Here is a 24870-nt window from a genome sequence, read left to right as displayed (position 1 = left end):
AACGGCAAATCTTTCATGGAAAAATCAACAAATTTCTCAATACAATCACTGATTACTGATTCACTTGTGGGGACGAAATAAATTCGCAATCAAGTTCAATTTTGCGCGGTGGACCAATATTAAGCAGTCTTGACATTTCTTGATAGTCTTGATAGCTAATAAGTACTTGATGCTGAACCATCAACTTTTATTTAACCCCCTCCTTTGCTGGAATATAAACTTCATAAAAGATGGGTTTAGACAGTTATGAGACAGGAATAGATGGTAAAAATACCTCTCTTGAATAAACTTTGTGAACTAATTGTCTAAAAAAAAGGATCAACTTTGGTAGTGTAAATGTGTTTTGATGACATTAACCTTCAGAGAAGAAGAGCAGAAGTACAACACAACAAATATTTTTGTCATATTGTCAAAGAGAGTAATATACTACTTTAAGGCCCTCTCACCAGCCCGCATAGTCATTATATAGCAAGCCTTTAGCACCCGACGATTCCGTGAGGACAAGTAGATGAACTTTGCTGTGCCACTTTCTGGTGTGACTGGGACTTGCATGGATTTTGATGTTACAGATGTTACAGATGTTACTTTAGTGCTGCTATAGCATAAAGCTGGTACTTCTCACAGCATCATCAACTGATGTGATGAAATGTCATCATTCAAACAAGCCATTCTGAACTGCCCTTTTCCAATTCAAGGTCACTAATGTGCTTTATGGACACAGTCATGGCGGTCACACCAAAACAAAATAGAAAAATCCCGCTCTTTAGACCTGCACAAATATGATGTTTTCTAATCAAGTTTAACAGCAAAAAGTAGCAGAGCCGAGTCTGATTCAATTCCAAGATGCACCTCATGAGTATGTGGTACACATTTATATTCCATGCAACCTACATGCAATTTGTAATCTGGAGTTTGTCAGTGTTGCCATGACAATAAGTATATCTTTTTTACCTGAAAACAAACAGCTGTTGTAACTTCAACACCTACTGCAGCTCAACTGAGCCAGAAACAGGACCGAAAATAACACAAAGCATTGGTAAAAAACTGTTACAGAATAACTTGATTGGTAGTCTAGGAGAGGCCTCAATTTAGTCAAAAATTCACAAAACATAAACAAAAACTTCAAAACAAGCTAGAAAAGTACAGGTGTTAATATAAATGTGATGCCACTGTGTGCATTATTTTTGAAAGTGCTGTCATTTGATATAGAGATCAGATATGGATTACATCCTAAAATAAAAACGAGCTGTCATCCGAAAAATACAGAACTGAGAGGTGAATCAGAATTTACAACAAAAGTCTGGCAGAGTGAACAGAAGATGATTCAGGTTACTGCTGCCTTCAGTTTGTAGGCAGAGCATGCAGGACGGCCAAGCTGCTGTCTGGATGCTCTGCAGACTGCTGTGCTGTGGCTCCGTGCATCTGGCAATCGGAGAGACTCAAACCCAAATTCCATCTCAGCAGTTGAGTGGGAGGCAAGAGAGCAGAGAGACATGATGCAGTCTGAGAAAAATGATGGTACAGAGCAGAACAACTACTGTATATGTCCACAGACAGAGACAGGTTGGCAGACAGACCGAGACATGGGCAGGTATAGAGAGAGAGGAAAACTGACAGGAAGACTAGGGGGATTTCTGAAGCAGTTTTTTTCCTCCGACATGATCTGATTTTTAGCATGAGTGTTGGCAAATGCAGATCAGTGGATATGCTCACGAAGGGAAAGAAAATCCATGCTTAGCTTCGGCATACGGTCTCGACAGCGCTGACTTTTGAACCATCCAGTTTCCTAAAACCCTGTTCTGCTGGACTATACAGTGCTCCACAAAAGAGATGTGGCATGAATTGCAGTCAATCGTGAGACAGGAGTCGATGGTACAAATATGCCTCTTGAATTAACAATGTTATCTTATTATCTGGTTAGTGACAGAGAGCGAATATCACCATGTTTCCAGCACCTATTTTGTGAGGATGCAAATGAATTTCATTGTGTCGAGAACTTAGACTTCTTTGATTTTAAATCATAATATACGATCACGTAAAAAGGGTAACAACGGGGTTCAAAAACTGATATTTTTACAGCAGACAGAAGTAACATTTGAGGAGTGACAACAATGAAAAAACAATTCTCTTTTTGTAACCTACAGTTTTTGTTAAAGGGTAATTTTTTTTTTTTACAATTTGGGTCTTATTTTTGTAGTATCATCATCATTATCATCATAGTACCATCATTCCTAACAGTAATAATAAGACTGTACCCACCACATTAACTCCTGAGATCTGGGAACATGGCAACATCTCTAAAAAGAAGTCTGCTCTCACTTTCAGTTTTACCTCAGAATAAAGTAGTTCAGCTAATTTGCCTAACAGTTGGCTTGTTTACAACCTGTCTGATTCTTTGGCCGCTCATGTTTCTTGCCCTGACGGATTTTGTTTTATAATATTATCAGTCATATGGCCAAAACTACAATAATATCACCCAAGTTGTAATAAACCGGAATACTATATTTATTTCACTGGTATTTTAGGGGGCTTTGATGCCACCAGTCATTGAAAACTTCCGACAGGCAAACAAACAAACAAACAAACAGAAAGAGATCGACTGACTTCCACAGAGGCACCCCCCAACATGTAGACATTTACACCTCGAGCACGAACAGCACGACACCGCTGCATAAAGCGCCACTGCTCCATCCATCCTGCTCAGAGTGAGTCATGGACAGGAACAACATGACCTTTCTGCCTGCTCAACCTGCTGGAGAGATGAAGGGGAAATCTCTCTCTCTCTCTCTCTCTCTCTCTCTCTCTCTCCAGAAGATGCTCTTTCTCTCTCTATCACAGGAAGGACAGAAGTCTGGGGACCTGCCAACTAAAAAGGGGAGTGCGCTGAAAGGGTCAAAGGTCATCACTCATCCCCCTCTGTCTCCTTCCGCTAAAGCTCACTGGAGGATACAGCCTGACCCCCCCCCCTCCCACCACACACACTTCTCTGGCTCCAACAACAGTAAATGAGGCTCAGCTGAGGCTGCCAGGCAGATGTGGCGTGTGTGTGTGTGTGTGTGTGTGTGTGTGTGTGTGTGTGTGTGTGTGTGTGCGTGCGTGTGTGTGTGTGTGTTTGTGGATGATATGGACCGGGTGAACCGTTCTACTTTCTCACTGCAGCTGGTCGAGTTTGTTGAGTTGACACTTGCCAGTATAATCCCAGTACTGTGGCTCTCTGGCTTCCATAATTCCCCTTCAGGAGTTGCACTGCTGGACCTCTCTCTCACTTTCTTTTTCTCTCAATTTCTACCTCTTTCTTATCTCTCTCCAGTTTCCACCACAAATATGGATGAAAATCTATTTTTCCAAGAAGGGCTGTTTTAGCTTTTAGATATTGGTGCCATTATGATGCCAAACTGCTCAGTGCATCAGCATTAAATAAGGAACTATGCCAAAATAAAGTTAGAAACATTTTCTCATTTAAATCAGGAAATATCTGAACAAACTATAAGGATCTGACCAAGCATTCTGTTAGGACCGCAACTGACTTTTTTTCCCCATTATCAATTAATCTGACAATTATTTTCTCATTTAATCAACTAGTTGTTTGGTCTATAAAATATCATAAAATATCATTTAAAAAAAATCCTCACACAGGAGGAGCGTGAACAAGCACATTTTTGGCATTTTTGCTTGAAAAAAATAGTTGCAGATTAATTTTCTCCTGATCGACTAATCAATTAATCAACTAATTGTTTCAGCTCTACATTCTATGCCAACCTTTCAATGTGTATGCTAGGCTATGTTGATATGCAGCCCTATTTACGGGTGGTGTTCATGGCTTTATCCTCTATACTGTGTCCTGAGATGCTTCAACTACTTCAACCTTGTATAACTTTTTGGTGGCCCTGTAATGTACAATCTCATGGACTTTTTATTTTGAAGTCAAGCTCTCAAGGTTTCCAAAGATACCGAATATGTCACACTGATTTAGAATTAAATGTGCATAAAATTATAGTGGGTAGATTGATGAAGCTGTTAACATTGCTTTTCTTTCCTTCCCATGTTTTTCTTGCATTGTTTGTTGCCCTAACCTCAGTCCAGACCAGACCACACTATGTGTGTGTCTCTCTCTCACTCTCACACACACACACACACACACACACAGTCCCATAGCAGCGTCTCTCCTGGCCTACCAGAGAAGAAGTGTTCTTCTTTCCTCCAGCCTGCAACCATGATGGAGTGCGACAGTCTCTCAGGTGCAGCATCCATCCAAACAGGCTGCTGCTGCAAACTGCCGACTCAGCACAGTCATCCCATTACACTTATCTATCGCCTTGGCTGCTGCTTCAGCACACACGTGTGCACGAGGGCGAGTGTGTGCAAGCTAATGCACCCCGGAGCGTAAACCCAAGTACGAAAAAAAATGCTAACACAGAAACACACATTCAGCCCGTCTGCATACAGTTTGTGTACAAATGCAGGCATGCAGACACATACTGTAGATGCAAGCAAATACACTTCAACACGTGCACTTGCATACATGCATGCACACACTCTCCACAGTTCGCATGCTGACGGAGCAGTGAGCCAGCCAAAAAGTGCAGATTGACAAAGAATAGCAGCCATTGTGAACCAGTCCACTGATATTTACTCTCTCGTGGCCCAAAGTAGCCCTGATGCATATTCATGTGTGTGTGTGTGTGTGTGTGTGTGTGTGTGTGTGTGTGTGTGTGTGTGTGTGTGTGTGTGTGTGTTATAGTGAGAAGTCAAAGCGTGCTAGTAGCTCTTTCCTCAGCCAAGTTCATTTAACAAAGAGTGGCTCGCCTGTGAAAATGCCGCAGGGTACCTAACACTGGGCAGTTGCTATGACAACCACAAAAGCCTGGAGACCCACAAACAAATGGCTTGGCTGCGCCGAGGCTCTTAAAACCCACGTCCACAGCTCCCCGAACGCTCGCTGGGTTCCAACATGTCAGTATACACATGCACGTTCACACACACCCCACGCAACACAAGTTTACAAGCACAAAAACGTCTGTGACGGTGAGAGATCGCCGTGTAATTTCCATTGCACTTCACCTGGACTGTAAATACAACGACTTTCAAGGGATGGTTTGGTGGAACCCAAGGATTTCTAGTTCAAGTAACCTTGCTAAAATCATTCTAAAACTGCTGCTGGATCAAATATCCATCATATCTAGATTTTCCAAAAGATGTGATGGTGGTATATTTTAATAAAAAAAGTAAAGGATACATTCCCAAATTACATTCACTTATACTTTTACACAAATATTGTGCTTTTTACTGTACAAATATCGGACAGTTATAGTTACTAGTTACTTTGCAGATTATAATTTTACATACAAAACGTTTGATCATCTTATAATATAGGATTCATTATTATAGAATTTAGCTACCCAACAACGTATAAAGTAGTTGAAATTAGCTCCGCTCAACCACCTACAACATTAACATGCTGCTTACAAGTTAGTGCATCAATAATAATAATCCAACAATACATAACACTCTAAAGGAGCAAATTCTGCATTATGAGTACTTTTACTGTTTATACTTGAAGTACATTTTGATGATCATACTTCAGTATTCAGTTTTGAATCCAAGACTTTTCACATTGTGGTAACTGCAACTTTACTTCAAGGATCGGAGTAGTTCTTCCACCACTGAAAACAAAGCACTCTCAAAGTCACCCATTCATCTAAAAATAAAACAACTTTTAAAGCTTTATTTTTCTAAAAAGTATATACACTGTCAAGGATTTTGAAGCCACAAGCCACAAGAAAGAAACATGTCTGCTTCAGTGATACTATATTATATCTCTTCCATTAAGCTTCCATATTTGGTGAGAACAAAAACAAATATGTCCATGTCCTGACAAATGTCTAACTGAGCATGACACATGTTGATAAGAAGATGCAGCACCTCTGATGATCTCACAGCACACAAATTGGATGTAAATTCATGTGCAGATGCTATTCAAATTCAGCCCAGGCATCATGAGGCCATGCCAATGTCTCACTGCACAAAGGCCAGTCTGTAGGGAATCCAGGCACTTAAACAAACATGTAGGACAGTGTACATAGAGGGACATACAGCTACAGGGTAAAAATGACAGACTTAAAGTTTTACTTAAATATTATCAACCCAGTGTAGCGTTTCGGCAAAACATATTCATATTTTATTATTATTATTAGATGCAAACTCAAAGTATTGATGAATTTCAATAGAACTTTATTTAAAAATGGACAGAGGGATCTGAATGGTTGCACTGCAAAGAGACAAGGAATTTCTTTTTCACCCAACAGGAACAAAGCTGTTATCACAGCGACTCAGCACAGCCATAATTCCTGAGTCATGCTTGAGCTGTCATGCTTTCTGACAACAGTCAGATGCCAATCTAAACAGTGTGATGGTAAGTACAGTGGCCCACTTCACCCGAGTCATAACACAGTAATCATGAGTCAGCTCGAGCTCAGTTTGCCTACAGCGATCGTGGGATGGAAGTGTGCGGCTCAGTCGTGGTGCTGCTTTGTGCCGGAGCAGCGTTTTTCTCTGCTGACCATCACCTGACTCAGAGAAATGCTGAGCTGGGAGGAGCTACACTGCACACAAACAAAGGACACATTTAACACATCTACACATCAGCTGTACTGTACGTGTCCTGTTAACGCCATTGTACTTATGTGCTACATTTCTATACACCAAACTAGATGTGTGCAGGAGTACAGATTGCAACTATTATACCATGGAAAAAAGAAAATACTTTCTGATTGGCTAACAGGTGTCCATTAAAATTCTAAATCAGGACACCAAAAACATATTCTATATCTACAGTAACAAAACCTATACATTGTTCATTATTTTCTTATACCAGGACACCTCAGAGTGCATTATAGCTTCTTTAACATATCCAAAATAAATGCAACCTCATAAATATGTATGACTCATCACATCTGTTAGTGCTTTCTCATTTCTTCTTCCTTTTTTTATATATTCTGCTTCATTCTGATGAACAGTTAGTATTTAACAACTTAGACAAAGTTTTGTTTTTCAATGATCTGTTTCCAAAGTAGTTCATGTATTACATAAGTAGAATATCGAGAGACCACTGTAACACGCAAGGCGAGGGACAGAAACAACCAAAGGCGTCATTAGGCCACTTTTCAGTAGCCTTATAATATAACATAATATAAAATGTTATCAGTGAAGAAGCGCATAACACAGGAGCCAGCATCTTCCTTCCAAAATATGACATTGAACTGAATGTTCATTCAAACATTTGTAAATCAGATTTAGGGATCCGTTCGATTACTTCCCAATGTTTGTGCCACAGTTCTGTTATTACAGAATTTCCCTCAATCTCTTTGATGTTTGGGTCTGTCACCAAAGACTTCCAACAACTCTGTTCAAAATGTCTGACAGATTATCAGATAATGAAGAGGGCACAGCTCAATGCCACTATGGTAAAAAGACAACAAATGTCATTTTCAATTATCAGTTCTTACTAAAATATGTCTATTGTAACTTCTTTTTTTCTTTTTTTTAATAAAACCTCATAAGTCAATGTCAAACCCACATCCATTTTGGTCTACTTTGTATTAATAGCTTGCACACTGTGGTCTATAAGATAACATTGTAATAATAGTGGTCAGTAAACATGCTAGCAGATTAGCTCGTTAGTGGTAGTGCTAGCGTGGCTACCCACATCAGTCATCTGACCTTTGCCTCGCAGGCTGTAACGGTCCCTTGAGTCACCCAACGTAAATATGGCATAACACAAAAAATAATGTTCTAAAGGCCTTTAGTAAGCAGCTACTTAGTTAAGAAGTAGCAATTTTAAAAGTTGAAAACAACAGGTTTGTATACAGGGTGTATCTGGTAAAACAACCAATAAATGCTAATAAAACAACTATGAAAAGTGACTTACATATAGTCGACAAAATAAATCTCACCACAAGGTCTGTTTAGTGGCTGTTCAGCAGACGCAGTTGCCTCAGATTTTAAGCCAACATGGACGAGAAGTCCTTAAAGTGCTTGGAGGAAAATGTAAAGTGTGAACATTTCCTGCTCCTTGACAACAGGGCAAACAAGCTCCAGCAGCTGCTAAATGGACCTTGTGGAGAGATTGTTTTCTCAACTGCTGTTTCAAAGGACCTTGAACCTGGGAAATGACATATAGTTGTTTTTTATCATTTATATTTATTTTGAATGCATATCTTATTAATTATATGATGTTCACATATGGTTCTTTGCGTCAACATGTATTGTTCTGGAAAGTCAAACTAGATCTGATATGCAGAAAATAGGGGGCAAGGCAGCCTTTTGTTGCTATTGGCCTCAGTGTTATTTATATGCGAGATCCTTTTGAGAACCAAACACACAAAATTAAGCTTCCTGATAATCAGTTCCACATGCGAGTCAAAGAGAGAAGCAGTAACATTTTCAGTTCAGCAAATAAGCCGGACATGAAAGCTGGTTTCAGGAGAGACAAGCATCAAAAAGGTCCAGGTTAAACATAAACGGAAACCTTGATCACGAGTTATGTGATCTGTTCAGCTCAGCTCCAGTGGCCACTTGACTTGCTCTGACCTCGACATGAAACATCCATTGAGAGTAATGTATTTATGTCACGAAAAGACATCATTAATAACATGCATTCTGCTGACTTGCTGAGTGGAGGAGTGGACAAGCTGCATCACAGTATTTTATACTGCTTTACAGACACACAGTATCATGGTGTTAGAGATTCCTATGGAACTGATGCCCAACTTTGAGCACTTCATGTGCTACATACAACACCTGTATCATAAAAGCTGAAGCTATTTAAACTTTGGTTTTAATTTGTGCACTTAAAGCCACTACATATGTTCTATGCCGGATACCACTGGCCATATTTACGTGCACAATTACACTCTAGTTTTGGATCAACACATGTAAAAACGAGCCTGTTTAATACCTCCGAATCATTGCTCATTGTTGTTTTCACCAGTAGACCAATCAGAGCTTTGTAGGTGGGATTAAGCACGGGGATGATATCTTTTTACATAGCCAGCTATCTACCTGGCTACATCCATGAAAAATAGTGACAAAAAAATGGCCACAAAAGTGGTGACAATCAAGCGCAGCCGTACAGGATGTTGTAAGTCGAGTTACTGTACAGAAATAACATCTAAATCAGCATTTTTCTGCAATCGAAGCTTCTGTGTCGGTCGAAAATGACTTTAGATTGATGGATACGTCACTCACTAAGATTGGTTAGGATGGAGCAACACAAAAAAAACTGTTAAGCTTCCACCTCAATTAAAAGATATCTGGAAGAGATGCCTCGACCTGTCTCTGACAAAAAAATTGGTGCAAACTCAGACTCCTGCAGACTCTTTATACATTTTACATTTAGGATGATCATTTCTTTCACTTGCATTAGAAGTACTGTATTAGAGGGATAGTGCTGCAGGTAGCTGAGCTGGTGGGTCACACACTGTCACCACAAAATGTCCAGGAAATTGTTAACTTATCGAAAGCTTGGCATTTAACTAAATGTATGTTCGCTAACAACATAATCTAGCTTTGAGACACAGGCCTCAGGTCCTGGTGATTCTTCATAGTAGTACAAATGATTGGAAGATGAATGTAGTTTATTGGAGAATGCATAGGGGCACTTTGACTACAGTTGTCCTCTCTACTTTACTCATTGATTTGATAACATTAAAGAAATTCATTTAACAGAAATTACAATTGCATACAAACATAAAGAGATCCTAAACTTGAGGATCTCTTTAATAGTGGTGATTATTACAAATGGGTCTGAACTAGTCATCAAATCAATTTCTGTACTTTTAGCTTTTTAATATCTTCAAATATGTGAACTGGGGCCAACCACTTGCTCTGGATGAAATTACAAAACATACCCATCATTTTTCTCATGCTAGTAAAGCGGGATAAAAGTATCAACCTGGTTAAAGGCACCAGAATACAGAAACTCTGTACTCTGAACTGTTAAAACATTTCTGGTGGAGGATGCCCAGACCCCCCCATAAGACTGTCCCACCCACATTTTCAATGCTTCCTATGCCCATGAGTGGAATATTCTGTTATTTATTCTTGCCAACAGACTATATAGTCTATGTTGCAGGGTATCAAAGGTGTTTCACCCAAATAAGACCAGACCGAGAATATGACTGACAGCAGTAACATAAGTAACATAACATTAGGTTTTGAAACGGGAACTGTATTTTCTGCTGGGCAAAGAAAGATCTTGTGGGCATCTGTGTTTTTTCTCTGGCTTTTCTGGATCTGTGGAAGGTCGGAGAGGTTATAATTACAATGGGCGAGAAAAGGAAGAAATGGTTCATGGCAAAGTCAGAGAGAAACGCAAAAGAAGAAGAAGAAGACCATGAGAACAGTTCAGGAGGACATGCGCACACGTCTGTCCTCTGTACAGCTCATCACAGCCTTTGAACTTCAATATTTTCTAAATGACCACAGCTACAAATGAACTTCACAATCAGCTGCTGTGACTGGCAGAGCTGCTGTTTTACCCTCCCTCCCTGTCTGTGTCCATCCACCAGCTACAGCACCTGCCAGCACTTCACACAGCTAAAACCACTCTGCTGCCCTGCCGCTCTGCCAAGGGCCCTCCACTACTTGTGCTGGGTTACCAGGGGTGGGGCTGTCGAGGGGAGGTATCTGTAACAACTTGTAATGAGATCTGCCGTTAGCACTTCACCACGGCTGCTGTTGTTTACTGTCGCAAATGAAGTGACATCGGGAGTGTGCAGACTAATCCTGCAGCAGGAAACAAAGTAGCGCAGGGAAAAGAAATGGTGGTCAGTTCTTGTTGTTGCTGCAGAATTTAATTGTGCAGACTGTGTCACAAACAGCACAGAGTCATTGGCACGTAATGCAACTTGCCTGCAGGGAGTCCACTTTAACTGACCATGAGCGCAGATGGACCAGACGATCAATAGCGGCCACTGATTGAAATTCAGACGTTCAATACTTGTCCCACTTTAGAAAAGTGGAAGAGTGCAGCAGAACAAATTGCCTCTGGCCTCGGATTTCATCAGAACACTCTCTTCCCAAGGACTCCCTAACACAGATTGATGGATTGATTTATTTCCAACATTATCATCATTCTAAGTCCACAGGAAAGCTGGCTTTATCTCCTTTCCATGCAGTGTGGCCTTAATTGTTGCAATTATTACTTATTCCTTGCCGGTAACATCGGCCACCTAGGAAGGCTGATTCACCACAATGAATTTAACTCTCTCTGAATTAGACTTAATTGCCTGTAATGTAAATAAAACCCTAAGAAACATCCTGTCTTCATTGTTCAAATTGCCTATTTATTACACACAGAGCAAATAATAGTGACGCACCCTGTGCACAGTGGAAGACGGAGGGATATTTCAAAACGTTTAGACTAAAGCAAGGAAAAAACTTTTTACCTTAAATCCATCGCCACCCACTCGTGCAGAAGAGTGGTAGATAGATGGCAAAGAGAAAGAGCAAAAAGAGACAGAGAGAGAGGGAAGCAAGGGTGAGAAAAACTGATGAGTAGAAGTTCTAACCATAACTGGCTATAGAAGCCATTTCGTAGTAGCCTACTTTTATTTGTACAGATCTTAATTTTTCCACTTTATCACTGATTTACATAACATAATAGTGTTTAACCTCCATTTAGTCTGTGTCATTAAAGCTCTTGCAGTTCTACACAGCCAAACTCAACTACACTAGTGTGCCGCATGGAAGTGATGCGAGATGCGAGTTTCCGGCAGAAGCAGCAGTGGCTGATTTTGGATAACCAGCAGAAGAAGAGCTGGGTAGTTAGTGTGAGCAGTGACCACCACCACAGCTGGACAGAGAAAAGAAAAGTCTAACTTCATCAAGAGCAAATCCAAGAAAAAGACAACACTGTGCCAAACACACGCTTGACAGTAAAATTACCTTTAAGATCACTTTGTAAGTATGATCTTAGAGGTTAACAATTTAAAAAGCCTTCCCTAGCTGATGACGGGCAGCAAATACTTCTAAACGGTAGGCTGACTGCTAGTTAAAACTTACTATCTTGTTTTCTAGTTCCTCCAATGTTAAAAGAAAAGTTCAACACTTTGGGAAATGGGTTTATTTGCTTTCTTGCTGAGATTTAGATTTTAAAAAAAAAACAAGACCTCTCTCATACCTGTCCCTTGAATGTAAGGCTATAGCCAGCAGCCAGTTAGCTTAGCTTAGCATAAACACTAGAAACAGGGGGAAACAGCTAGCCTGGCTCTGTCCAAAAGTAACTAAAAAAGTAAAAAGTAAATCTGCCTACCAGCACATTTAAAGCTCACTAATTAACACATTTTATTTTTCGTTTTTTTAAAATACATATGAAAACAAAGTGTAAAAATGATAATTTGATGTCTTACGTTATGTACCGGATTATTTCTTGGCGGGGACAAGTAACTTCCTGGAGTCTCCACCGGTTGCAAGGAAATAGTCCCACATGACCAAGACAAGCTCTTTCCCTGTTTCCAGTCTTTATGCTAAGCTAAGCTAAAGCTAAGTAGCTGCTGGCTGTAGCCTTATATTTACAGATATGAGAGTGGTATCAATCCTCTCATTTAACTCTCTGCCAGAAAGCAAATAAACGTATTTCCCAAAATGTTCAACTTTTGCTTTAAATAAAAACAATGTCATATGTGGGCTTACTTTTCTGTTGAGTAATTAGTAAAGTAATGCAATTTCTTTAATATGTAAGAGTAATTACAGACCAAGTAGGTTGCAGAAGGGAAACACCCTTAAGCAGCTTAAGAGTGAAGAGTTATTTGATAGCTCATACACCATCCTGGCCAGTGATGATAAATTATTGACTCCAGGTTGACAATGTGACAAAGGATGGCCTCCGCAACACACTCTTTGTGCAGAGACCTGAAAGCTCCTCTGTCTGAACCTCTTCTTCCACTCAGTGCCTACTCCCTCCTTCCCTCCCCCCTCCTCTCCTTTCTCTCCCCCTGGAGCTCCACCCACACAGCTACTGAATGGAAAGGTGTGCCTGCTGCTGCCTGCTTTTACCATAGTATCTGTTTACTCAAAGCTGCTTTCACTTACATGAGACACACTGCAGCTGCTCCTGTGAGGAAGCTTATAGCTAATACACTCACACTGAGTACAGTACAGTACGTACCCCCCTCAGCTTCAAGGAGAGATTTCACAGCGAGCACATGCACTTGAGAATGCATGTGGTTTGATTAATAGCATTAACGGAAGAAAGACCCGGCTACATCCTTCCCATGTGGTGCAGGAAAATTCCTTGGAAACATGGAGACAGATCGCCTATAAACCCCCTCTGGGTCGTATGCTATTGAAGACATGTGACCATAAGTGTGTAGTGGTTCCAGACGTGGTTGAGTATTGAGCAGGTTTTGCTCCGCACTCTTTGCTCCACAGGATATGCACCTTGACCCCAAATCCCATGGTGGATGTGGAATCCAAAAACCTCCCCGTCTGGTGTCACAAATTTGAGCTGCAAATATAGCACTAAACTCCAGTCTGTGCAGGATGAATTGTCAGTTATGAAACTATGAAGCAAAGCAGTCAAACTTATCCAAACCCCTGATAAAGTCGTTAAAATTCATCACACAATTGGTCTTGAAACAGTTTCAATAATAAAGAGCTTGGAGCTGATTTCTGTATGCGTTTCTAAATTTGGAGCAGGAGCCTGAGAAAATAAGCTATGCAAGAATTTGCATCTGGGCCCTGGCATTTGGGAGCTGTTCAGATAAGAGCCTGGTAATTGCTCACATTTGACTTTTCAAACAGTGAAGTCTTAAAAAACTCAGATGTAAACTGAAACTCAGTGTACAACTTCATGAGGAAGAATTAGCTTTCACCTTCCTGAAACAAATAAAAGGAGAAACTGTTCAGGAACGAGAACTGCAACTTAAGCATGAAAATGTTTTCCAGACCAAGAGAGGATGAGGAGTTTTGATAAGGCTAAATCTTCTCTCTTATATTGGCAGTGAAACAGGTATTAGACCAAAGAAAGTTGAATTGCAAAACACAGAGGAGATGCAGTCCAAATTTTGATCTGATGATGGGATCAAAAAGGTTATTACAATTCATCCTGAGGGGAACATGAGTTTGAAACTACAAATGTCAGCCTCACTGCGGCATTGAAGGAAAGGTCAGGGGATCACCAAAGTCATTAGGATTCATCCGGTGGGGACCATGAATGTCTGTATAAAATTTCATGGCAATCCATACAATAGTTATTGAGATATTTTAGTCTGGACCCAAATGCTGGACAGACCGCCATTTCCATCCATAGAGCCACGCCACTAGCCCGGCTAAGAAGCTAATTAACTTGTTAACACAGTGAAAAAGCTGGTATTTTCACCAGTATGTGTAGTAAAATGACTCTCTAAAGGATCAGTCTGTCTGAGCTGTCCCATTGACTTTTCTTGGGTTAACACTGCCACCAGTTCTCCAACAAAAGCCTCAGCACACCGCACTACAGAACAATACCCCTCCCTGAGATGGGGAGTTGGGTTATGTAAGAGTAGATGGTTTCCTCCTGACTGAAAGCTTCTCATTAGCAGCATATAGAGATGTTTTGGTCAAACGCTGGCCGTGTTCGTGCAGGATCGGCTTACAGCCAGAGAGAAAAAGAAGAAGGGAGGTAGGATGAGGAGAGGAGTGGGTAGAAAGGTGAGCTTGTCGGTGGTGGCTCACTGGTTCGAATCCCAACTGGGACAATTGGAGCAAAAGCAATAAGGAAAACATGTTGAAAAGTTGGGAATCACCCAGAAATGTTTTTATCATGTTTTGGATAGAAATAGATAAATTTATTCACCAAGAAGGAATCACAGTGATTTAAACACTGTATATAGCCAAGACATTCCCATGTTTCAAATGGATACTACTGCTAGAAATTACTGACTTCTAACTTATTTTTCACATAAAACTGCAAAGCCCCATTTTCATCAGCCATTACATTAGTGTCTTGATGATAAACTTTTGATGATAAACTAATCCTTAATTAAGCATGTTTAAATGATCAGATCTGATACGCTTAATTCCTTGCATGGTAAATAAAAGGATCAATTTCTACCAAAAACATGAATATTTCTGGGTGATTTCAAACTTTTGAAAGGTAGCTTTAACAGTGTCAACTAAATGCCAATTCAAGAGAAGAAAATCTGCATCTTCAGTGGATAATTCCTGAATTTAAAAAGTCCTCTAATCGTATCTCCTGGCTGAGTTGGGAGCACATGCATAAAACTTCCTGCAATAGGTCGCGTGGATGGCTGGATGCTCTTGGGCCCTCTCAGCTGGAGTGTCAGCCTGTGACCCCATCAATCAGGACAAACGAGACAGGGCCCTGACAGCGTGACCTAGGCGGGATGATTGGTTTGCTGGGGAGCTCCTGTTGGGATTTATAGTCCGGCTGTGTTAACCATGACTATTATTAATAGTGATAAAAGGATTATCAGCACCCAAGAGGACTTCTATTAAGATATCTTTCAATTTTCTTACTATTTCACAAAGAACAGCAGCCGCCCTGACAGATGACTAAGTGACTGAGAAATGGATAGTGAGCCGTTTCCTGCTGAGAAACAGACAGAAGTTTGCTCATTTCCCTGAAGCATCTTTGAGTCAGACAGAAGTGGCATCTGAGACACAGGGCTGCTTTGCTTTCTCACCTTTCTTTAAAGAAATTATTCACTCTCTTGCAGAGTGAGATGAGAAGTTTGATACCTCTCTCATACCTGTCCATAAAATAGGAAGCAGGAGCCAGCAGTCGGTTAGCTTAGCTTAGCATAAAGACTGGAAACAGGGAAACAGTTAGGCTGGCTCTGTCCAAAGTCAACAAAATCTGCCTACCAGCACCTCTAAAGCTCTCTAATTAACACATTATATTTGTTTGTTTAATCCGTAGAAAAACATAAGTGTAAAAACATTGCGTTTTTATGAAGGCCAGTAGCAGTAACTTCTTTAAGAGCTTTCAGTTTAAGTAAGAAGACCAAAGTTACTTGTTTCTTTCTTAGGTGGATTGTAAACCTTTGTATAAGAGCTAAGCTCCAGTCTTCATGCTTAGCTAAGCAAACCATCTCCTGGCTGTAGCTTCATATTTAGCGTACAGACATGAGAGTGGTATCAATCTTCTCTCAGCTAAGCCTGCCACAATAATTACATCATCGACTTATCGTACAATTTATACAATATGTAATTTCTGCCTGTCATGATATCGACATGACCTTGATCATTTAAGAATTTTAAGTTATTTAAAAGGGTGTACTTGCATTGTTATACTTATTATATCAGGGGCATAAAATTATCTTAAAATGACAATAATATCATTTATCGCAATTATTTCTGGAATAATATATCATCCGACAAAAGTAGTTATCATGACAGGCCTACTCTCGGCAAGAAAGCGAAAAAGCATATTCTCCAAAATGTCGAAGTACGGGGTTATCAATGGAATTAATTGGGTTTAAGAAGAAATATCAAATACAGTCTTCTGTAGGCCAATGAGCAGTTTTACCTGAGCATTTGGTGGTTTACTGCCCTGCTCAAGAGCACTTTAAAAAGGCCTTGAAAACCTACTTTCTCAATCAGTTTCTAATATTTAATGTTAAAGTTTTTAGGGGGTTTCAAGATTTGAGGGAAGAGAAAGTGTTACTGCCACATCAAACCTTCTCAACTTTCCCAGGGGATCTTAACATATGACCTGCAGATGACTACACTACTTCTCTCATAATACCATGTACAAAATTTAATTTTATGTACTTGCATGATAATAACTGCATGTGAGTTTAATCAGGAGTTCAATGTCAGGCTGCAGGATGGATCACATGACACAGCCAGACAGTTTACTGAATATGGAAAAACAAAAAATGACACACTCTTCAGCGCGCTCATGTTTTATGTAGTGAAAAGAAGCAACATTTCAGCACATAGCGCCTTTATCAGGGTAGAGAGCAGAGCCGGCTGCCACAGAGAGAGGGGAGTGCACTCTTTTGACATTCCCTGCTTTGTCACCGCAGGTCTGTGACGCTCTTCTTCTTTTGTTAACAGAGGGCTGCGCAAGGTGCATCATGGGAACAGAGGAATCTGATGACAGGAAGCATTTTGTGAGGTGACCAGAGCTGACATTACACATCCTATTACGCAATCCTGCCAACAGCTGCCGTGGTGGAAAGAAAAAAGTAACTCTTTTTGGTCTTCTTACTCAAACTGAAACGTCATTCATGCGTTGAGTCAGTTTCCTAAAAGTTGGAACTTGTCAGATACTGTAATTAAAATATTTCTGGGAACAGAAAACAAAACAGGTTTCTCTTCCCTCCTAAAAATTAATCTTTATGCAGTTACAGTAAGTGTTATTTTCCCTAGAAGCAGTGAAATGTCAGTTACTGTAGATGTACAGTAGGTCAGGATGCTTGGTTTGGATGCCTGCTGCCAGTGACAGCCCCACTCGGGAGGGCTGATTAGTCAAAGTGGGGAGTGTAAAGTAGTGACAAGTTTGATGACTGATTCACTTAGTAGGCATTTCCTGCATATCTGTCACTCAAAAAGACAAGTTCCTGCATAGCTTTCTGGCCTACAGGGTGGATTAATTGAGTCCTTCATCGTGATTCCTAGAAATGTATTGACCAGCACCCTCTGCTTGTCAGTCTGAACGCCCAGACCTTGATTACACGCCAAAAGAAAAAACCATGATCTCAGTCAGTAGGTTATATGAGCACACCAGGTATTTCATAATTTAGCTTTTTTCGCCACTTGGTATGTCAGAGAGTATGGTCCATGCCTGCCAGAAGTGATCAATTTGAGACTCAAAGTCACGAAACGAGACAGAAGTTTTTTGGCAAAAGTGAACAAATCAGGAAATCAGTTGATCTTATCTGTGACCTGGGTTGTAAAGTCTGAGCAGGGGAATGTGGGTGTGGGTTGGGAGTGTTTGGGAGCACAGAGGTTGGAGTGTGGGAGATGGGAAGTGGGAGGCGGGAGGTTTACAGGCAGGGCCTGATCTAAGGTACTGCAGCTTATATCCTTATAAGGACAAACCTGGACAAATTAGCTACAGCAGTTAACACCTGAACTCCACCTTCCAGCTATGACAACAACAGAAAAAATGTTAGAGACTCAAACACAGATGAGGTGTGTGTGTTTGTTTGTTTGTTTAACAGAGGTGTGATGTAATAAAGATTAATCAGACTAATACATAAAAAAAGTCCTATGTTGTTGACGTGAAAATATGTGGGAGCTGCGGCTTTAAGTAACATCTGGCTCAGTGTACCTGAGACACCTGGGTCTGCAAAGACATTAAGATTCCAAGATAAGAAGATACCAGCGCCTTTATACTTGGGGGTCAGGTTAAGACTTGTATCCAACTCAAAATATTTTAAGCACTCTCTGACATGCTGGGTTTGTGTGCGTCCAAGTGAACTGCAAAATAGAGCCAAAAAAAAAAAAAGTCCTCACCTGCATAATATGTACTTCTTTGCTGCTTTATTATTTTTTTCACGTTTAACAGAATCCAAAACACACTTGTTTTGACAGCTTTTTTGTCTCTTGGAACCACACAGGATAACTTTGCTGTGCAATTATCAATTCTTGACAAACAAATGAATGGTCTTCAGACTATAGAGAACTAAAGCAACACACAAGCACACCGAACATTTGTGAGCTATTATAATTCCAGTTATATGCATATGATTGCTGACTTCTGCCTGCAATCTGCACTAGCAAAAACATGCAAATTACCAACTGTTGCCATTTCCTTTTTCTTTCTTTATGTTTTTTGCCATGTTTATTCTGTGTCTCGCTTTTCAAAGCTTGTACATTGTTTAAACGAACCAACCGACATCTATCTTGAAGGTACAGGAAGCACCTCCAAGATGCTAGCTGATTCATTTCAACACGAAACAGGTCAGAATTTTAAATATCTCAATATTAGTGAATGTTTTTCTCGATGGGAAAAAATCAGCAAACATGAAAGGCTTCTAGATTATCTGTTCATCAGCAGCAAAGCTGACTGCTGAAGCCTGGAGGGAACTTGGGTGGTGTAGGTGCACATTCATATGGATAAATGTGTGACAATAAACTACACTGGCCCTGTGGCCGAGGACAGAGGTGAATGACTGCCAGAGGGGCTGCTGTCTTCCCTCTCAGCCTGTAATTGTGTGTGCCTCTAGTCAGATCTCAACATAACCAGTCATCACTGCTCTCTGTGGAGAGGAACAGATGAATAAAACATTCCTGCTCTCTGCAGGAAGATTAGATCAATGAGGGTCACGCAGGGGCAGAAATGTGCGGGTCATCAGTGGAAAGTATTTCACCATGAATAGGGTCTGTGATCCAGGCTGGAGGGGATGTGTGAACTAAACTGTCAGGTGTTACTGCTTCCTTCAGGCCTGTGCAAACTTTCTTTATTACATGAAGAGTTTTCATACTGAAAAGGCACGAAAGAAGAAGCAGCATGAGATGAGTCCTCTGATGACTGAAGAATCCCTTTCTGCTGTTCACACCTGACATCAGCCCTGCATACCCTTCCTTATTTCCTTTCATTCGCTTTCGACCGGTAGCAGCCTGCCGATGACATAATCCAGGAAACTAGAAGCCGAGAGCTTCGCAGTGCAAGAAAGAAACTTGGGGGAAAAGTTTTCCAACGGCAGCGAGAGGGGCCGATTATTACCATTTTTGGGCACGCTTGCTCCCTTGCAAGCCCAGCCCAAACCACAGCGCTTACTCAGATTCCACAGCGCTTTTCTTCCCCGTTTTTCAAAGCGGAGGCAAAGTATGGGGAGCTGGGAAAAAAGTAACACCCCTTCTCGAAACAGACCATTCATACTCATGTCTGGAAAAAGAGCTGCAGCTGTTAGACGCGTGTAGATGATTTTGGCTCGTTAAGACAATATATGGATGTCTTACAGTCCTTTATTATAAAAGGCGACCCGTGTGCACGCCGGGTTATGGAGCTCATATTTATCCAAGGGGGAAAAGTTAAGCAGTAATCTATTCAGACATTTAAAGATGAATAAACTAGCTTCCAGACTGGGGCCATAATACAGCAAACAACTTCCAGCACAAACAAAAATCTATGTATTTGCCCCAGACGTATGTATTGCGCTGTAGTGACACGCAGAATCCGCGCGTAAATTATAGAAACAGCTGAATAAAGGAGACGCAAAGTGAGTTATGGTGGGTTTATCCCCCTCCTCACACACCCAAACACACACACACACACACTCCATCCCCTGGTTGTTAAGCATGGCCTAATCCACGTCGCATCATAAGCCAGATGACAAGGAGGGGCCAGTCACACACCATATGCAGTCAAGCGCATGGCTGACATCTGTTGCGCTGGAAAGGTGGGCGCCCTGTCCAGTTTTTAATTGTTTTTCTTGACCCTTTATCCCCCCCCCTCCCTCCTGCTGCAAAGATAATGGGTGGGCCTCCTGCATGTAATTGCTGCTACAGGATATTTCATAACGCTATACAGGATATCTGCAAGTGTGCTGAGAGATCTGGAGGCGAGAAAAGTTTTGGAGAATCAGGCTCGTGATGAAAGTAGTGGAGAAAGCCGCACAGGTGATTACCAACGCGATAATGAGCCTAATAATTAAAGTAAACAGCTGCCAGTCGGTGTTTGGTGTTGGCCGCTAACTGATCAATATGCTTTCAAAGTAGTCAGGCGCACGCAGCAGACACCCTAATTAATGTGTGGTGATAATATTAATCAGCTTTATAATAATTGTTATTTTCACAAACAACAACCCCGCTTCCGCACCTTTCCACCGGAGGTAGAACAAAGTCAGTCACTCACCTTTCTCTGCTGCTTCTCCCATGCAGGATCCAGGAGCAGATCCCGATCCCAGTCATCTTCCTGAGGCATATAATTTTCTTCTCCATCATACTGATCCATATTATACATGTAGGCTATCTATAAAGCTTTATATTTCTATATATAGACGCTCTCTGCTTCTCTCGTGTGTCCCCCGGTTCTCGGCGAGGTGATGTTTTACAGCAGCTCAGTCTACTCTCCGCCACGCATTCAAGACGGTTGTGGATGAAATTAACGGTCCACCCCCGGCTTCCCTCTCTCTCTCTCTCTCTCTCTCTGCTCTTTCTTTCCCCCTCCAACTCTGCCTCTTCTCTTTCTCTATCTGCTCTATTTTTTTGCCCAGCAGGAGCACACCGCGGTAGGAAGGCAGTAGGCAGGTCTAGTGGCGAGGAGCGACAGAAGCAAAAACTTTGCTTCAGACAAATTGAATCGATAACCGACCGAGGACTCTGATTGGACCCCTCGGGGGCACTGGTCCCGCCTCCTTGAAGCGGATTGGCTGGTTCGGCTGTCAGTGCAGAGGCTTTATATCCAAGGTTGACTGCATAGGTTGATCCAAACATCTGACTGTTTGACTACGAGGATACTTCAGACTGTGATCAGCATAAAACAAGTGTAACGTGTTACTTCACACGGTGTAACTAAAACTCTAAAACTGGAAACCTTTAATTAACTGAAAAAACATTTTAAGCAACTGCTCACGAAGCGGTTTTGTTAATAATGGGTGGGATTTTATCAGTGGTTGAATATGTAGTTAGATCCTTTACCCAGCGGTGGAATATAACTAAGTACATTTATGGAAGTTTTGTATCCTACAATTTTGAGGTAGGCCTACTTGTACTTTACTTGAGTATTTCAATTTTATGCTACTTTATACATTTTATAGAGAAATATTGTACTTAATAGTCCACTACATAAAAATGAGCTCCACTTAACATCAGGTATGCTGCTCACGTTATGCAACTGTAATGATATTCCTATAATATAATAGCCTATAATAATATAGCATTCTGAAATCGGTCATTCAACATAATGAACAGCCTATTTTAACTGTTTATACTTGAAGTATATTTTGCTGATAATGCTTATATTTGCTGTGATATAAGTATCATCAGCAAATGGAGCCTACCTTTAAAGGCAGGATTTTGACTTGTATCAGAGTACTTTTACATTGGGGTATGGGTGCTTTTACTTAAGGCAATAGTCAGTAATAGACAGCTGTGGAAAGTAAGTAAGTATGTTTACTTTTTACTGCACTTAATAGAGCCCTGAGGTACTTGTACTTTACTTGAGGATTTCAATTTTGTGTTACTTTACACTTCACCTCCACTACATTTCAGATTAGTTTTTTTTACAGCTGTAGTTATGCTACTAATTACTTCGCAGATTAAGATTTTACAAACCGTATTATCATCTTACTTAAGTAAAATATTTTGAATGCAGGACTTTTACCTGTAACAGTAGTATTTTACATTGTGGCACTGATAGTCTACTTTTATTGTAATTAAAGAATCTGCCATCAAAGTGGAAAGTAGTAAGCTACATTTTCTCAAGTACTGTACTCAAGTAAAATTTTGAGGCACTACATTTTGGAGGCCAATATTGTACTTTTTACTCTACTACATTTATTTGATAACTTAAATTACTACTTTGCAGATTCAGATTATTAATACAAAATATAAATCAACTAATACATTATGATATAGTAAGATACCCAGCAGTATATAAAGTGATTAAAATTAACTCCACCGTTACCAGCTGCAACATTCAAGTGATGTAAACAGGTTAGGGTCAATGTTGCCTACACAGTAATGCATCAGCAATAATAATTTACATAATTTATAATATAACACTTATAACACAATATTAACTGCTTTATACTGTTGGGTTGTTCACTCTATAACAATGCACCATATTGTATAATCACATTTTGAAATAAAATTTCACGCTAAAATGTAGCGTATAAATCGATAAATAGAAAATTGTGTAAAAATTACACTATTTTTCTAGAAAATGTAGTGGAAGTAGACTGAAGCAGTATACATGCCTCAATATTGTACTTGAGTAAATGTACTACTTTCCACTTTACTGACAGATTACAATAAAAGTAGCAGTGTCACAATGTAAAATACTTCGTTACAGGTCAAAGTCCTGCATTCAAAATTTTACTTAAGTAAAAGTTAAGATGATCATATGGTTTGTATATAAAATCTGCAAAGTAACTAAGCCTAACTACAACTGTAAAACAAATGAAGTGGAGTAAACAGTACAATATTTCCATCTGAAATGTAGTGGAGTACAAGTGTAATATTAATATTACATAATTTATTTGTTGATTATATTTTGTATTATTAATCTGAATCTGCAAAGTAACTAAAGTTATCAAATAAATGTAGTAGAGTAAAATGTACAATATTTGGGGTAGAAGAATAAAGTATGGCATTAAATGGAAATACTCCATTTTAAGGTGGGGTATGCGATTCTGGAGGAATCCAGTACCATGACAAATACCATGATATAGAGCGAACAACGACAGCAAGTAATGTAACTAACGTTAGCTAGGTTGTGGGTTAGCAAACTGTCCCTACAGTTGCTGCTGCGAACGGTTTCTTAGAGCCAGCAGACCAGCTCCAGACAGCGATACTCAAAACTCTCCTGCTACTATAGCTAACATCACAACAACAGCATATCTTGTGAATCAGCTGAATGTCTGTGGGCAAGTCATTTAACGTTTCCTGACACACAAATCATGGCTGGAATGGCTGGAAATGTGTTGTGTGGCTCAGTCCGAGCCACTTTGTTTGTTTCACATTTACAGAGCCAGGGCTGTGTACAAACACCAAGTTTTCTTCAGTGCACACACTGAACGGACAGCTAGCAGACCGTGATATTCACTGAATTTGACAAAAAGGTCTGTATTTGATTAGAATCGCATACCCCACCTTTAATACTCGAAATAAGTACAAGTACCTCAACATTGTACTTAAGTATAGTACTTGAATAAAAGTACTTAGTTACTTTCCACCACTGAGGGTGAGACAAATTTCTATATATACAGGCCATTACTGAGCTCTTCCATCCTATGCAAATACTGATGTGGAATGTAACTAAGTACATTTACTCAAGTACCTCATGTATGTCCACATTTGGTGATTCTGAATTTTTCTGATAAATTGAGTGTTCCTTTATGGTTTGAGAAACCCCCCTTTGATTTGCTGGATTGCTGTAGATTAAACTACCCAACAGTATATAAAGTATAGTTAAATTAGCACAACCTTAAACATCTACAGCAGTAAAATGCAACACAGTAATGCACAAGTGATATTTAATACAAAAACATCATATATAATAGTAAAACACTGACAGGGACCATTTTACTGCATAATGAATACTTTTACTTTTGATACTTCTAGAAACTTTATCTGGACTTTTACTTATAGTGGAGTATTTTCATCTGAATAGGTAGTCTACCTCTTCCACCAAATACTGTGTATATGCACATGCGCAATAGACTTCAAGTCATTCAGAAAAGAAAGGTGAGTCACAATGCAGCTCCTGTAAACACGTGAAGCAAAGGTCTGTCTGCCTTGTAAGGTAAACTGACTCTCTCCCTCTCTCTGTCACACACACACACCCACACACACATTCAGAGAGCAGGAAAGATGCCGACACGGGATAGCCCCGACAGTCAGGAGAAAGTGGAGCGCTCTTCCATATATGGACAAACTTCCAAGGGTGAATGTTTGGGAAAGTGATGTCACTGACCGGGAGCAGACTGCCAGCTCACTGCTGCCTGGTCCCCGGTTAAAGGAAGCAGCAGCCCGGTGGTGATGAAGTCAATGATAGAACAAAACCAAAAGTAGCTGACTGCAGCTTGTTAGTAATGGAGTCTAGAGTGTGCCACAGAGATAATTATATACTTTTCCATTAGCTAATTAACTTACATTAATTTGAAAAACAAAGTGATTAATTAAATCTACATTTAAATTATACTATTCAGAAAAGGAATGGCTAAAAAGGTTATCCAATGTTCATTATCT

At 40.2% G+C, this 24870-nt stretch overlaps 1 protein-coding gene across 5 annotated transcripts in view; it reads right to left on the bottom strand.

Annotated features, from left to right (window-relative positions):
- Positions 1-21225, bottom strand: part of actn1 (actinin, alpha 1) — a 59318-nt gene extending 38093 nt beyond the window's left edge. For 4 of the 5 annotated variants that reach the window (XM_044167427.1, XM_044167431.1, XM_044167428.1 and 1 more), the window contains exon 1: positions 20813-21225. In XM_044167427.1, the coding sequence (XP_044023362.1) occupies positions 20813-20920 (108 nt within the window). In that variant the 5' untranslated portion in view covers positions 20921-21225. The remainder of the gene's footprint in view (positions 1-20812) is intronic. The other variant, XM_044167429.1, reaches the window with a different exon arrangement.
- Positions 21226-24870: the final 3645 nt, after the last annotated feature.

The sequence above is a fragment of the Siniperca chuatsi genome, linkage group LG15 (assembly GCF_020085105.1).
Source record: "Siniperca chuatsi isolate FFG_IHB_CAS linkage group LG15, ASM2008510v1, whole genome shotgun sequence".
NCBI classification, from domain to species: Eukaryota; Metazoa; Chordata; class Actinopteri; order Centrarchiformes; family Sinipercidae; genus Siniperca; species Siniperca chuatsi.
The sequence above is the reverse complement of the archived record's forward strand: the minus strand, read 5'-3'. Positions and strand labels throughout refer to the sequence as shown.